The sequence below is a fragment of the Corvus cornix genome, chromosome 3, assembly GCF_000738735.6.
Source record: "Corvus cornix cornix isolate S_Up_H32 chromosome 3, ASM73873v5, whole genome shotgun sequence".
Taxonomy (NCBI): Eukaryota; Metazoa; Chordata; class Aves; order Passeriformes; family Corvidae; genus Corvus; species Corvus cornix.
In genome coordinates this window covers 32,189,414-32,206,560 of record NC_047056.1, presented here as the reverse complement: position 1 = coordinate 32,206,560, position 17,147 = coordinate 32,189,414, and the positions used below count along the sequence as shown (strand labels likewise).

At 34.8% G+C, this 17,147-nt stretch overlaps 1 protein-coding gene across 6 annotated transcripts in view; it reads left to right on the top strand.

Moving 5' to 3' along the window:
- CEP170 (centrosomal protein 170) overlaps window positions 1–17,147 on the top strand; it is a 95,620-nt gene that overhangs the window by 49,019 nt on the left and 29,454 nt on the right. For 5 of the 6 annotated variants that reach the window (XM_039568249.1, XM_039568248.1, XM_039568251.1 and 2 more), the window contains exon 10: window positions 11,995–12,144. The exons of the other annotated variant lie outside the window; for it this stretch is intronic. In XM_039568249.1, the coding sequence (XP_039424183.1) occupies window positions 11,995–12,144 (150 nt within the window). The remainder of the gene's footprint in view (window positions 1–11,994; window positions 12,145–17,147) is intronic. 6 annotated transcript variants of the gene reach the window in all.

Sequence of the window (17,147 nt, the reverse complement as noted above, 5' to 3'; positions counted from 1 at the left end):
TGTATACTGATGTTACAAGTGTTATGTGATGTGTGGGCAGCAGTCTACCACTTCAGTTCTGCTTATTAAAGCTGCTGCAATGACACAAGTTTCTAAACCAGTCTATAATGATGAAATATGGAATGTCCTAAGAGCCGCAGCAGACATTTGGCTAAACGTTATTCCTGTTTCATACAGCTCTTCTCTTAAAGTTTGGTAGTTTTAATGTGTTTTCAAAAGATTTCAGTACTCTAAAAATACTAGGCACCAAAAATAATTTAATTTTTATGAGGGTGGTTTGTGTCCCTGTGGAAATACTCAATTGTTCTTAAAAGCCTATTGTGTCTCTAGTTTTCAGGATATAAATTGGTTCCATCCAAATGATCATATAGCTATAGATTGTAAATGTTTTCTGTACTTATTAAAAAAGTATATTCAGTAACAGTAGCTTAAATTTCAGTGTCAGTTATATAGAGTAAGTATAAAAATGCTTTAATTTTCCAGAAGTATTTATATGATAACAATGTAAATTTCCTAGTTTACTTATTGGTAACAATAGAAATATAAATAACAATACAAATTGTATTTGCAGTTTAAAAACTGTGTTAAATAACTGTTCTTTGGATTCAACAGGAAAATATGGGTAGCAGAAGCTATGTTCAATCATTTGGCTTAACATAACTCTTGAAATGGATTTTTTTCTGGTTTTGTTGTGTTTTCCTAGATAATCTACTGTGGTAGAATGCCTGCAATCCAATTCTAGGCTAGGGATTTGCTAATTTAACAGAATATTCATCACTTACTTGTTTTAGAATTATCTAAGCATTCATTTGCATGTCTAAAAAAATTCTGAAGTAGTGGGGATATGGGACATTTTATTATAGACGGTTTTCTTTTAAAAAGGTATTTGTGGAGCATTTGGGGACAGGGATTAAAGTAAAGGGTAGCGCTTTCAATAAAGTAATAAAGATAATAGTTTTGCCTCTTATGGATTCTGGAAAGGAGATTTTTTACTTCTTTGAGTCAATATTCAAAAAAACAACTGAGAAACAAAAGCATTCGAAATGAAGCAAGTGAATATTAAAGAACTACAAATTTCTGCATTTTATTCTTAAATTATAAATCTTCAACTAAATTGCATCAGAAAATTTTTAAGTCAAGCTTTAGCTAAGTATAGCTGTTCAACAGGGCTTATTTGGAAACCACAAAAAGTAATAACATTTGAAAATAGACAATTTATGTACTTGATAAAAATGTTAATACTGACTAATATTTATGGTCAGGGAATATGCTGAGCTGGAAGGGACCCATTAGGATCATTGAGTCAAACTCCTGGCCATATGCCGAATCACACCATGTGCCTGAGGGTGTTAATAAAATTGCAAATTTTTGGTGGCCTTCAGTACCCGTTCAGATTATCTGAAGTCAGTTTTTTGTTTGAAACAAATCTCTCCTGTTACAGGAGAGATTCAGGAGCAGGAAGTGAATGGAAGCCTTAAGGAAGATAGTAAATTATTGCTTAATAATCTTAGTGTTATATAAAAGCTTTTGAGTATCATAAATTTCCCTTACTGCTAACTTATAAGGTGTCACCACTAGGTATTAAAGATTTACTGTGAAGTAAAGCAGAGATGTTTTTTCTTCAAGGTCTTCTGTATCATTTCACTTAGCATCTGTGTTGAAATCTTATGAACACTGTATTTTACACCCAGTTCAAAGAGCCCTGCTATGCAGTTCTTATTTGATTTGGTAATGTGAAAGCAGTATGATACTATTTTTATGAAGTGCAGAAGAACAGCCAACAAAGAAACTAAACCAAATGGAAGCCAAAATTTCGTCCTCCAGCTGAGCTCAGCGTTGCTTCCCTCCTATTTTAAATTGCTAGTGCTTTGGATAATCTTACTTTGCCAAAGGGGGTTAAGTGAGGTATAAGACAAGGACTTTTGTTAGCCTGTTGACTCCTGTGCTTCTTTGTTGAGGATTTAAGAGAATTATTGGTTTACATTTTATCAGTTATTTCAGTATAACCACTCTTTCATTGGTGGCAAGTCAGTCCTTTTTCTGAGTAGTTACCATGTCTGCTCAATTGAGTCTCATTTAAGGGTGTCTCTTGGGTCAAAAGTTTGATAATTCAAGAGTTTAATTTGATAGGATTGGGATGAAAATGCACTACAAATAGCAAGGATCACTTTGTAAAACATTTGCACAAATAATGCAGTCTTGTCAGTAGCAATTTATATTAGAATGGTGCTAAAATTTGTGTGTGGTTTATCTGAAGAATTTTCAGTGGAATAAAGTACTTCTGGATTTGAGTATTTTTTCCCTTTTATTGGAGAAAATGGTGAGAATGACCAAAATATCCAAAGATTACTTCCAAGTGTGACTCATTCTTTGCCTTAGCCTTACTTCTTCTCTTTTCCCTGGAAAGGAACATAAGAGCAAGCCACAAATGCAAGAGTAGTATTAACTTTTAAAAAATCAGGGTGGGATTATTAATGTTTCTTTGAGTTAAGAATCCAAGAGAAACATGCAGGAAATCAAAGTTAAAATTCTCAGAAAACAAAAAGGAAAACACCCATCTATCTATGTAATTCGAAAGAAGGGGGAGTAAAAATCTTAATGTCGAGCTTTATTAGTTCCTTCAAAAGTACTATTTTTGCTTAATGTAGCCTTTTACTAAAGATTCTAGGAAATAGTTTCAAGAAAAGTAGATGGTTGTGTGAAATGATTTTAAAAATCTAGAAACTATTCTGCCCTGCTTATTCAGCATCTTCATTTCATTTAGATTGCTAAGGATCCAATTCTTCCTCTGGTGCTCTTTCAGCCTCTAAGAAAAAAGTATTGTCACTTCAACAGAAAAGGAGTAGAATAGCAAATGACAGAACCTTTATTTCTCAACCATTTTAAAGCCTGACTTTTGAGAAAAGAATGTGAGAAAAATGCATTATTAGAAAGAAAGAGGAAGACATTTCATAAGTAACAGAGAAAAGCTTTTTAATTTTGATTCTTTTCCCTAACAGAGAGGTGTAATCATATATCTGCAGTCATTCCTGTCTTGGGGTGAATGTCTGCTACTTACCTAAAATGAAAGGTTTCAAACACATTATGGCTTGTGTCTTATACAGCTTTCAAACTTGCATTTTGAATTTTTTTTTAAAAAATATTTTATTTTAAGATGAAAAAATACAGTACATATGCAGATAATTTTCAGTTGTAAACATTCAAAGAAGATGCAAGTAGGAATTTATGGTTGTGTCTTAATGTTCTTTATGAATAGAGAATACTTGAAAAATAACTAAATGTTGCTTCCTAAAAGTCCTTTCATTAGCCAATGATATTTCTGCATGCAGGTGTTCAAATGTCACTTAAATTCATAGAGAAGTATGAATTGGTTAGTAGGCTAAGGTTTAGAAAATAAATATATTAATAACAGGAGGAAAAAATAGATTATGGATATATCTTTTTATACTTATAGAGCTCTTTTTAAAATTGGCATTGACACCAATTTCATCAATGTGTGTTAAGAGAGCAATCTGCTCTTACATACCACAAAGCCCACCTTGAACACGTGTGGCATAAAATATCCTCTACTCAAATAGCATCAGAAAGCCACAACTCTTTCTAACAGAATAATGGTCTTATTGTATAAAATAAAACAAATTCAGGATCTTGATTTAATTTAGAACATGTTTTCAGTGTTACTTTTACCATATAAAATACACTAGTAAATCGGGCACAGTTGTAGGATTTGTTTTTCCTTTACATCCAGCCTTCCTGCTCTTTAGATGGGTTCAGTGCTTTCTTCTGTTACCTCCTAGCAATTGCTTTCTTTTTATCTCTGAGCTGTAAATTTTCTTTCCATTTTACATTTTTTAAATAAATCAAATTTATTAGAAGCAAGTTGTTCTCAGCAGTCATATCGCATTAAAAAATCTTCATATGCCGCAGAAAAGGTAAGTCTGTCAGTGGATGAAAGAATTCAAAATGATGCTTCTGCAGTTCATCTTCCTTTTTTTGTTGATATAAAGAGACCAAATTATCATGCTAATGACTTCCCTTTTTCAATAAAGCAAAGTACTGCCAGTAATAAATATTAATAAATGAATGTGCAAATAATTCTACATGTGTTTGGAATATTAAATACTTTGAGGCTATTGCAGTAAATAAAAAGCAACTCAGTGATTTTTTTGCAAGTTCTTGAGGGCTCCTTGTTTGTTTTGCGTAGGGTTTTTTGTTGTCTTCTTCAGCCAGTTTCATTTTAAGGTATTTAAAAATGGAAATACTTTGTAGAACTTACTATAGCAGATGTAAGCTCTTCTATGCATGTGTGGGAAAGGAAGGGAAAGGAAGGGATAGAATTGAGGTTATATGAATGTTTCAAGTCCCATCAGCTAACCAGGAAATCTGGAATGTTACAGCAGTTCATATGCACATGGAAACATTTGGCTTAAAATTTTCTTCGGTCCCCAAATTTTTTACTTGATTTATGTTATTTTCATGTAAATTTCCTGATAGATAATTGATTTTTTCATCAGCAAAGTAAATTTAGATCGGAAATTCAACTGATTCATATTGATTCCCAAACAGAAGACTTGAAAAAATGTATCAAAATCAAACCTCCATCCATGCTTCTGCCGTCTTCAAAAGACTTACTGTGACCATGTAATGATTTTGTTTTCAATGCAAACTCCTTATTCTCGATGTCTTAAAGTCTTTGTATGTAGATAGACAGGCCCTAATAGTAAAGATCTTGGTTTTAATGTGCAGACTATCACCTTGGATTTTATTTGAGTATCTATTGTGCAATGAATTTACATAAAATCTTATTCTGTTGACGCAATCGTGAGAGAGATTCTTCTTTCGTCTTTAAAACTTTGGAATAGTAATTACAGAGGAAAAACTGTTGGTGTGAGCTGTAGACAGTGCATTTTCCAATTTTATTTTCTAGGTCTTCCTGCTCATCATGATACTTATTTCAGTTTGGTTTGACTTTTTTTGAGTATGGGTATGAATGGGAATCTATTCTGAAAGACGATTATTATAAAATGGAATCTCCTTATTCTTTTTGCTCACAGGGTGTACCTATTCATACCACATTATAATAATGGCTAATGTGTTTTTCAAGGAGTGTTTACTTTTGAGTGATTTATTGTTGTTGCTTTAAGCGTTCATAAAGTTTGTATACCAAATCTTGTCTTCTCTCTTTTTAATTTATCAATTATCTTGCAGATGGTTATTGTTATAATTCCCCTTGTTATGGAGATAACATACATGTTATGGAACTCCTGTTGGCAATTTTTTCCGTATTTTAAGTGGAAAAGCTACCTGAAAAGAATCAACGGGCAGGGAGTAAGTTAGGTGACAAAAAAATCTCAGTATGTCTCAATGAAGGACATTTTAAGGAACCAAGATAGATATATCTATTTTCAGAAAATTGCTTTCAGGTCTCCTGTCTTTTCACACTCTCTGGGTTTAATTGCTTTTACCATTGCTTCAGCAGTTTCTTTGGGAGCAACGCTTTGAGTCCCACAGAGTGTCTTGTTTGCAGAATGACTACTTTATGAATACAGTGCTGAAAAAGCAGTAGACCAGTTGAAGCCTATCCAATCATCTGAGCTTATAAATTTTGTCAAGAGTTCAGAGGACGTTTATAATCTTTTCTTCTTACGAGGAAAAGAGTTCTACAGCCTCTAAACTTATTGCTTCCTTTTTATTTTGGAATCCTAAAGAAAATTAATTCTTCACAGTAGCAAACAGGGACAAAATACGTATGCATGTAAATATGTAACTGGTGTCTGGTAAGAGGAAGCTCTTAGACTTGGCACGTTGATCCTTTTCATTTGCTTATGTGGCTTTTCTTATACCAGAGCATCTTGCATCTGAGTCTGTAACTTCAATATAGAGTTAAAATGACGTAAACAGCTTCTGTGAAACTCCATGGCTATTCATGAGATATGCCCTGCACAGAACACAGTCTGTTTGCCTGGGATGGCCAGGATAACTGCCAAGAACAAGCAAAAACTATTAAAAGGAAAGTCCTCAGAAGCAGCTTGGTTAAACACAGTTCATGCAGTAGCTAAACACAAAGTGAAGTGAGGCATTGCACTCTTATCTCGCTGTCTGAAAGGTGGGAAAAAATGTTTGCTTTTTGTTTTTTCTCTGTGATCCTTAGCTGACTTTAAATGACCAATTTACTGTGTATTATGAATGCCTGAACTACCTTCTGTGGAAAAACTGTCAGGAGCTCAGTCTGAACACTAAATGCAGCATTGCCGAGATGATCTGAAGCTTCTTCCATTTCCTTGCTCTCTGGAATCCTCTCTTGCCATCAATCAATCAATCAATCAATCATCCTCTGAGTGTGGTTTATTTACAATTTCTTCTTTCTTAGTACACCCAAACTGTGCTCAAATCCTGAAATCCTGCTTGTATTTCCAAAATCATACTCCTTCCCTTTTTTTTATTTAATTTGGTTTTTTGCTGCTCTGACTCTTACCAGTTCATAGCTCAGTTTCTGAAATCTACTTTTGACTCCTGTGATAATCAAATATACTCATCATCTTCCTTTGCCCTAAAAGGTTATGAAACATAATTGCTATTATAATTTATATTCCCATCACTTTACAATGACAAATACTTTATTTCAAATGAAATCATTTGTTCCTTGTTTATTTTGCCATGATCCTTCTTTAATGCACTGTACAGTGTAGCCCCTTGTCCCTTACCCTTGCTCTGCTTTGATTTTATTTTTTTTAACTGTTCATCTTGGAATTCCCTTTTGTCTTTCTTGTCATTGGGTTTTGTTCTGTTCCTTTTATACAGATTGCCTACACTGAAATTAATAGCATTCAACTCATGATCTTTTTCAAGTATGTTTCTAGATTATGTCCTTGACTGTTGTTAGGAGCTGAAAGAATAGAAAAAGAATTATTGAAATAATTTTACTTTTCAAATACCATCATTAATGAGCAGGAATTGTGACTAGAATTCTTACTACCTATTTGTTGATTTTCTGTTAATTTTATTTATATTATTGGTAATTACTGCATATCCTTTTCATTAAGACTTCAGCAATAAGATTACTGGGGAAACTTTGTAAACTAAAAATTTTAAAACTAGATAGAATTCTCAGATCTTCCCATTCTAATATACATAATCTGCTATAAAACTGAGTGAACAGATCTATTAAAAGTCTCAAATTACACTTTTTTTCCATTTATATTAGTATCTTCAGTAATGATTTGGATGAAGAACTAGCTCTGTGGTCATTAAATACTGAATAGTTACAGTATTGTAGAACTGCAGTGTGATCGTCTTACACCATGGTATAGTTTAAAGGTAAAGCAGATATAAAGTCCAGGTATTATGAACTTTGAAAAGCATCTAAATGAGATACAACTGGAAAAAGTTTTTTTCTTGGTCGAGAACTTTAAAGTTTATGAAAAGCACATACGGAGAACATCAGATGAGGGTTGTGGGTAGGGGTGGGGTGGGTTTAGCAAACCATTGTCTTCCCTTTGATTCAGAAGATAATGGTTTCTGTTGCCATTATTTTTTTCTGATGAGTTTTTATTTTAATTTCTTGAAAGTATTGCACATATCAAGAAAGAAAACCGACTTCTGTGGTTTTAAAGAATCATCTCGATAGTTTATTCTAAAGTCATTATGTTCACCTTTCTTCTGTGCTACAAAAAATATTAATTCTTCTACTTTGGGGCAGGAGAAGGGAGAGTGAACAAGACCAATTCCTGATCACTAAAGCTAGCTTGTGCTAGAGCTGTGTTGCAGCTATGATGATGAGCAGGTGAGTCATGAGCTGTTGTCACAGGGAAGTGTATATGACCTGCCAAAAGAGAGTACTCTGCTTTCTACAAAATTAGCCCTTGCCAAAGAGAACAAGGCATGTGCTCAGGCTTGGTCCTGGAACTCATGCTGTCTCCAAAAATATTCCAGTACCTCTTACAAGAGTTGCACCTTGCTTTTATTGTGTTAGATAGACTTTTTTAATTCTTGGATTTGCTTGGATGAAGAATTTTAACAATTACTGGTTAATGTAGATAGGGTTATATTCTCAGAATATTGGAAAAACTGTTGCTGCTATAAAGTGATGAAATCTGTGAATATCCTCATTAAGCTACAATTGTTTTGCCATTAGTTATTGCATATTTTATCCTTCTGTATTTTTTCAGGGCAAGTTTGCATTCCATCAAGTAACATGATAGTGCTTTGAGACTTGATATAGTTTAAGCCTGCTGGTTTGTCCCTTTGTTTTACTGGGTGAACTGCAGAATGTAAATGGAGTATTCATAGGGGATCTTTGGAGGACTTACTTCACTGCTTTGAAATTGGAAAGTATGTTCCAGGAGCTCACCTTTTCCCTACTGCTCTAGGATACTTGGGGCTTTCTCAAGACTTTGCACTAGGAGACCTGCAATGCTAAGTTATTACATATGTTCACTGTTATTATGGAGCACAGAATCACATAAGCTGGAAAGGACTTGGAAAGGAGACCTCTAGTCCGACACCCTGCTCAAGGAAGCTTTGAGGTCAGCCAGGTTGCCCAGGACTTCATCCATTTGGGTCTTCATGCCCTACCTGGGCAGAGACTAGGCAAGCTTGCTTGACTGTCCTCAGAGTGAAAAAACTTTTCTCTATATCCTGTCTCAATTTACGTAAGTTGTCCCTTGTCTCCCTGCAGTGGAGCACTGTGAAGAGCCTGGCTGTCATCTTGATATGCTCCCCATAGTACTTGAGGGGCTGCTGTTAGGTAACCCCAAAGCCTTCCCATCTCCAAACTGATCGAGTCCAGCTTCCCCAGACTCTCCCCACAGGTAAAATGCTCTAGTCTTGGCCATCTTGGTAGCCCCTGCTGAGCTCCCCCAGTTGGACAATGTCTGTTGTATCACCTGTTAATCCATTTGCTTAAGAGGCCAACTGGATTGCAGGTTAAACAAAACTATGTTGAGAACATTTCATAGACAGGTCTTGACTTTCTACAGCATGTCATCATTCCCTTGCCATTCAAAATGTCCTGATTAATACATAGAATATTTTACCTCCTTTATCAAAAATAAAGGCTTGCTTCTCATTTTTCAAACTGCTCAGTGTGTCCAAATCTCTATTGATTGTGGAACCTGGCTTCATCTTTTTCTTCCCCAAAACATAGTTAATCAAAATACATTTCATAGTTGCTCCTGACAAATAGAAGCTCTACAGAAAGAAACTTAAGTCTTTTTGTCTAAATAAGTGAGAGGTGCAGCAATATTTCTCATCAGCATTTCCTCTAAGTTATCTTGGTTTGACTAAGTTATCTCCTAGACCTCCCTTAAATGAATTTGCAGTCATGAAGATATCTAAAGAACAGAAACATCTAAAGAATTGGAAGCCTTGAAAAATGTAATCTAGTCTTTGTAGGAAGATAGAAGTCTCTATCCACTCAGGCTGCAGTCACAACAGCCCCCCCTTTGCCCACGTACCATGTTGTAGCAACCCAGAAAGTAAAAGTTGCATTTTCTAAATGGTAAAGAGATGATTTCCAGCCAAAACTTTCATGGCTGTTTCTGTTGAGGATATATTCTCCTTATCTGGTAAATGAAGTATGTGGATTGGTTAATCCTGAAGTTCTGATACTATTGCTTTTCTGCAGGTGTGTGACAGGTGTGAAAGTAATGATCTAAATTTTGTCGAATACTTAACATGAGTTGTTTTATCTTGTGGGTAGTTTTAGTATTTAAACTCTTAATTATGTGTTAGTAACAATCTTTTCAAGCGGTTTTTAAATATCACAATTCTGAAATTTAGTCTTTGGGCTACATCACACTTATGTGCATCTCTTCTTATGAGAAGAGGAGCTTTGCAGTTGTATAGCAGTGGAACTTAGGACACGCACACATCAAATGTAGAATGACATTGTAGTACAAAAATATACTTTTATTGAAGAAGATGTTTTACTTTTCTTTCTAATAGTACTGTCCCCAAATATTTTGCTTATCTCCTCTGATACCCACAGTGTATAGAGAGAAGGAACATTATGAGTGCTATTACTTGGGTCTTGGTGATATCCATATTACCTTTCACAGAAAAAAAATAGGCAATATTCAAATTTGGTTTTGCAGTCATTTCAGTAATAGAAGAATAACCAAGTTTGCTTAAACAGGAGTTCAGTACTAGAAAAGGTAAGACTGAAAGAGGCGTTATTTCTGATAAAAGTAAAGAAATTTGACATGGTAAATGAATGTGCTGTCAGATAAAAGGAAGCAATTTACAGGCAGCAATTTGCTGCTCTAGTCCTGATTAGATATGGAAGTGTGGAATTCATACTTTCCTTCCGGGGCTTATATGATAATACCAGAATTTATTTTCATTTAAAAGAACATGTAAAATTCTGTAATCAATGGAACTATGGTACACAAAGAAAAAAGTCTCTGCTGAATACTGATATATTCAAAGAAAGGAGTCAGTGGGTGGTAACTGGTTTCCATCTTCAGAAATTGCTACAACCATACAAATCAAAAGTATATCATGAAAGCAAAATTTTAAGTTATAACACTCTATTTCTAAAAAAAGAAAATAAATATTTTGTAAATACTGTTAAGCAACTTCTAATCCCGAGACTCTAGATATGATTTATGTGTAAATTGAAAATTTGGGGAGCACTGCCTGAATTTTAAGATGTCAAAAAAGCAGGCTTTTCTCATGAGAGCAAAATAAAAATCCAATGCATTTGATAAAATTTCCTCAGGTCTAAATGTAGTAATGCTCTAGCAAGGTTTTCGTGTATGTTTGGAAGAGCATAAGGAGTTGAATGACAGGGTGCTTAACTATTCTTTTTTCCTTTGTCTGCTTCTCAGAAGCCGACAACGTAATGGTTTGTGGCCATCTAGCGGTGAATCCATTTTGAAGACACTAACCTTGTTCAGAATTGTAGTAAACCAGTCCTCTAGCTTTGCTGTGAAAAACTGGATTCCAGTACACTTTTGGAGAAAAAAGAATTCTGTACACCTTTTCCTATTCTGCACTAGTAGTGTTTGTTACGGGAAGATAACATCTGTGAAGATGAGAAAACAATTTTTGATGTTTACTGTTACTTTTTGGCAAACAGTTTTAATGTGTGTGGGAGGTTCACTTTGTTTTGTAATTTTTTAAGGTCTAAGTCCCTAGTAGTAAAGTAGTGAATTTATTTCTTAGGCAGAAATTTGCGAATTTTATAAATTGGATGTTTCCAAGATACAAAATATTTTCTAAAATGTCTTTGATCATACATCAATTCTGAAAGCAATTCATATTCCTTGTTTTCTGTGGCTCATGAGAAATTTGACAAACAGAATGGTGGTTCTCCTACTAAAGTTCTTATTACTAAATTGCCTTGGTAATAATGTTTTCCTAGTATTTTTTTCTGAGCAATGTTTTTAAAATGTCACAGGAAAATTATTCTGGCGTAAGCGGAAGAGATTATAAGCACCATTAGGAAAAAGCAGTAAAAGAACTATGCCAGGTCACATCTTGGATGAGATGGGTCAACATGGTTCATGAGACCTGGTGGACTTTTGACATCTGCTAAGTCCCTAACAATTGAAAAACTGAAATTTTGTTTGTATTTGAGAAATTATTCAATAAGCATTTGTATTTCTTATTCGCATTAGATAATAGCAAAAATCTGAAAAATTCGTGGTTCTAGGTATTGAGGTTTTCCCTTAATTGGTAAAATGGGTGTTACAGTGATTTTGCTTTTATCTTTTGTTCCTTTCATCAAAGTGTCATTTTTTCATATCTGCCCATTTCAACTAGCAGTGCCTTGAATTTTCACAATGTTGACGTAGACTTCCACTTTTTTTTAAATTGCTGTAGATGTTTCTTCTGTTTAATTTCTATATTGCACCAAGGTGACAGATAAGCATAATACAGTAAAACTTATTTATACTCACTATCCAGCATGCCACCATCCATCCATTAACATTGAACATTGCATAAGGATGGTATTGGGTTAATGAATGTAATGGTTTGTTTCATTTTCAGGTATTTGGAGTGGATGACAGCCAGGATTATAATAGGCCTGTTATCAACGAGAACCAGAAAGATTTAGTAAAAGATTGGGCTATAAATTCTGCTACAGTAGTGCTGGAAGAAAAAAGACCACTGAGTACAACTGGATTTCTTGACACAGAGGTAGAATTTAATTTTTGACGGTCTTCTTTTTTCTTCCACTAAAAGAGAGCACTAAGAACTGACCAGTAAGTGTTAAACAGGAAACAAAATCTTGCCTGGAAAAGATTAACTCAGATCTATAAGTATTTTATTTCTCCTAGGCTTCTACTGCATTATCAAAGCTTCTCTGTCAGAGACAGGCACATTACATTGCAGAGGTGTTTTAAAACGTGGCTACCTTTCTATGTGCACTAACACCAGTGTATTGGAAATGTAGCAGAAGTTTCCTTGCAACAACATAACTTTGCACAGTATACACGTCATGTAAGTTCAGCAGAGGAAAAGCTGATCATGTTTTATAGCCCAAAGCAAGTAACTATATTAAAATTCAGAAATAAGATGTATGCATTTAATGCATGTTGCAAAGTCAGCTAGGGAAAAAAAATGGTGGATAATACTTTTCAGATTTTTTCTCTGAAGCCAGAGGACTTCAGGTTTTTACATTTGCAGTTTAAGTTCTCCAGTGAGGTGCCACTCCGCACAAGTCACTTACATTAGTTCATTCAGATGCAGGATGACTTAATCAGTTGGTGAAAGATTTAACAGAGGAAAATGCCTGGCTTTATATATGACTTAGAACACGTACACAAGCTAGATATTGATCATATTTCATATTGAAATCTTGGGAGACATTCTGATATCACTGTGATGGATAAACTGGGTTGAAATGTGTCTGGAACAGAGCAGGATCACAATGGAGCAGAATCAACTGGTAACAGTAATGAAGCACATAACACTTCTACTTCCCTTGGTAAACTGTTTCTGAAGCATAATCCTGTAATTTAACAAAGTTTATAAATAAGCAATTTTTTAAAAATATATCAAGAGCTTAAAGTACTGCTTAGTGTTCCTGCCATGCAAATACATTGATTTTAGTATTTACAAATCTGTTTCTCCTAGAGGTATGTTTTATCATGGTTGTATTTTAGCTACTGTGAAGTTTTGAGACACTAAGTATGTCACTGTATCTAGATTAGTACCTTTGACTAATTTCTCTAAGGTTACAGCTTCAAGTGAAGTATTGCTACACAGCATAGACATATCCTGCAGAAGATTTTTCACCTTGCTTCCTTGCACAAATCTATAACCCCATTATTTCTCTCTCTATTTTTTTTTTTTTAGGCCTTTTGCAGCACTCAGCTCTTTCATGCCTTATAAGTTTTCAAGAATATTGATATTTTTCCACTTTTATAATTCCATAAGCAGAAGAAGAACACGTGATTTATTTTATGAACATAATTGGTCTTTTCAGGTGTCAGTTTTGCAAATAAAAGGCTTTGTTTTTATAAGACTGAGACTCCTCCTGCAACCATACGGCAGGTCTAAGGAACCTTCTGGCAATGACAAAGTAAAACTCACTTTGATTTAGGTTGAAATTACAAGAATTATGCTGTTTTATTACTGTGACTGCTTTGCTGCATTAAAAGCTCTTTATATAGTGGGAGAGAAAAGGTTATTAGCATAATTTAAAATATTATTACAAGGCATGATGATAGGGGAAAAAATGAAAATTATTCGGTAAGTCAAGGAGCAAAAGTGACAAGCAACATGGATAAAAGATTAGTGTGAGAAGAGTTGAGGACAGATGAAGGTGGAAGAAAGCTTACTAGAGAAAGTCAAAAGTCGAAGTTGGTTGATAGATATGTAGAAGTAACAGAGAAGCTAGTTCAGAAAATTTGAGGTATGTTTTATAGGGAAATAAAGGGAAAACAATCATGAGTATAACTAATGAGAGAAGATTGTTACATTTAAAGTCTTATTACCAAAACTTGCACTCAGTTTGTTTTGTCAGTAGGAAAGGGAGAGGCAAATGTGTTTGATTTCTCATATACAAACTTTTCTGCTTGCGGGTTTTGGAAGACTTACTGCATTACTGAGCTGCAGATCATAAGTTTATAAACCTTATTGAAGATCTTGGCTAAATAGTCAGGTAACAGCAGGGTAGCTCAGAGTTCCAGTTTTGCATCCACTCAGATTGTGGGTGGGCCTTATTCCAGGTGTCCATCACAGTTATTCCTGTAGATGATTTAGCAGAATGAGGTGAATTCAGAACATGACTGGCATAGAAAAAGCAAAGAAGAAAAATCTAAGATACTTCTGTTCAAGAAGACGGAAAAGATGGCCTGGGAAATTACAAAGATTTTATAAAAACAGTTTTACAGAATCACAGAATAGTTTGTGTTGGAAGACACCTCTGGAGACCATCCAGTCCAACGCCACTGCCAAGGCAGAACAGGGTCACCTGCAGTCACTTTGGGGGTTGAAAGCTTATTCTGAACTTAAATATCTTAGCAGTACAGGGCTTGTGAAGCATGAATGAAATGCTTGGAAATGCTTTTCTTGTTAAAGAAATTCTCGGCTTTTTCTTTGATACAACAGTCTTTAAGTACTTTGGAGTAGTGTGTGTCAGAAATAAAATAAAGCGCAGAGTGAGTGTCTTGACAGAGCTGGATTGAGCCTGAGTGCACTGGTTCTTGCCTTCTCAATGATTACATATAGGCAATGAAAATACTAAATCCATCTAGTTAAAATATTTCAATGTCTTTGATTTTCTGTATTATAAGCTGCCACTTCCCAACCAAGGTAAGTGTGATTTAAGAACAAAAAATCAGTAAATAGAGAACAAAGAGAATATTATTATTGTTGTTATTATTATTACTTGTTCTGACCATATGAGCTTGGTTAATAAAAATACTGCAGACATTGGGCTATAATTTATCCATCCAGTTTCCATTTAATTTTCAGTGGTCAGTTGTCTGTGCTAAACACAATTCTTAAATAATGGTTTATCAACACAGTGTTTGATATCTTCTGGGTTTTGGTTGGTTTGGGGTTTGTTTGGGTTTTTTAAAATTTTTATAAGACTAAAGCTCAGAAACCTGGTTCTTCATCTTCGGGGTAATCAGTGCCATTGACTACAATGTTCTTTTTGCTGTTTTGAATGCCTACTTTATGTCTTTCCCACTGAAGATCAGATGAATAATACTAGTGACATTCTGAATATTTAATAATTTCATTCATGTAAATATTTGCTACATTGCTTCTTAGAAGTGGAGTATTTAGAGGCTGTATTTTCCTTTTGTTTGTGCTCTCAAATTACTGTAATTTCCTATCCTGTAGAACAATCCATTTAGTTTGAAGTTTGATACTTACTTTTCATTTGAACTTAGATGCTATACTGAAATGTAGGCTGATGTATCACCAATATCATAGGGTTGTGAAAAGGCAAATAGGGCCCTTGGATACCCAGGAGATGTATTATCAGCAGAAAAGGGCAGTGTCCCCACAGTGAAGCTTCCCCTGTAATAGTAGCACTAGAATTGTTACCACTCTTGGTCAGGAAGGGTGGATACAAGTCTAGAGAAGGTACAAAGAAGTCTACTCAGGTTGTTATGGAAATGGAGATTTACCTAACAATGTTGTTCAATTTGTCTCTCAAAGTAATAGCTGAGATGGGTACAATTGCTGGGTTTTCATGTATAAAGGGAGTAAGTATAACAGAAGAAAAAAAGAACTGTTTAAGATACATGTCAGTGTTGTTCCAGGAATAACTTGAAGACATTGGCTGTAAATAAATAATGTATGGAAATCTGTAAAAAGATCATCACCCTGGAGGAATATGGTTCTGAAGCAGGTAGCGTGAGGAGGGAAGAACTGCTTTCAAGACAGCAATTTATGAAAAGATGACATAGTATTTTTCTTACAACTTGAACTGACTGGAGTTATGTTTCTGAAAAGACATTTTTATTTTTTTATTACTTTTATTCACCTTGTTGAAATTTATTTTAAAAAACCTGTTACTCTGCTCTGAAATGCCAAGAACTGGAGATGCTTTCAGGTGTAATGTGTGTGCACTGTGGATTTTTTTCAGATGTGGGGCCTGAAGCCCTAAATCTTCAGGCAGAATCATAAGCCCACAGAAATCCATTGGTACATTTTCCGAAGAGTTATTACTCCTATTGACTTCGTATGTGTGATAAGCATAAGAGGAGGCAGATTTAACATGAAGGTAAAAGGCTGGTATCTCATAGGTAAACCCAGCTTTTCTGAAAGACAAGGAAATTCTTCCTGGTATTCAAGAGAAGATTTGAAGAATTGCTTTCTTTGATGCCTTAGGTTTTAACTTTTATATTTTTCAAATCCTGTACTGCCTAGTGTGTAACTCTGGAGTGTCATGTGGCCTGCTGTTCTCTTATGCTAATTAGACATAACAAACCTGTCTTGGTTTGCTCTCCAAGGACACCTAGATTGTCCCAGGCCCCAAAATGTGTGAGCTAAAGCCTTGAGAGGAGGGGCAAACTTGGGATAATTACATTTAATTGAAGTCATAATGGAGAATTAACCCTAGTATACAAATGGACCAAACCTATAAAAGTGTGAAGAACCCATGACCCAGGGTCCATCTTCGCTGTAGCCTTTAGACTGCTCAGGGTGTACCTTTGAAGGCCCTTCAAATAAATACCTACTTTTATTCTCTCATTTTTGTCTAGCCTCCGTTTTTAAGTGGCTACCTCAAGGCATCATCTTGAGAGCCTGTAAGATGCAAATTGATATGGATTATAGGAAGAACATTGGGATAACTGAATGTGACTTTTTAGATACATGTTTTATAAACCTTGCACCTTCTGGGTGTGCTTAAACTACTATGAAAAGAAGCTGCATATTTTTGTTGTTGTTTGTGCTTGTATACACAGAGCTGGCAAAGCACACATTTACTTTCACTGTTATGTAGAAACCATTTTTTGGCAGTGTAATTACATTCAGAGAAAAATAATTTTATCATTTTGCTTTGCTGCAGTTAATCTGCAAAGTCTTAATATGTTTCTCCATTGTGAAGTAGAATTCAGATTTCTGACACATACCTGTATCTCTGTAATTGGTTAGGTGGTGCAGAAGGAACTAGTTGAAGTTTTCTGTAGCAAAGGTGATTGGGATGTCTATCATGTTTGGATTTGACTATAATT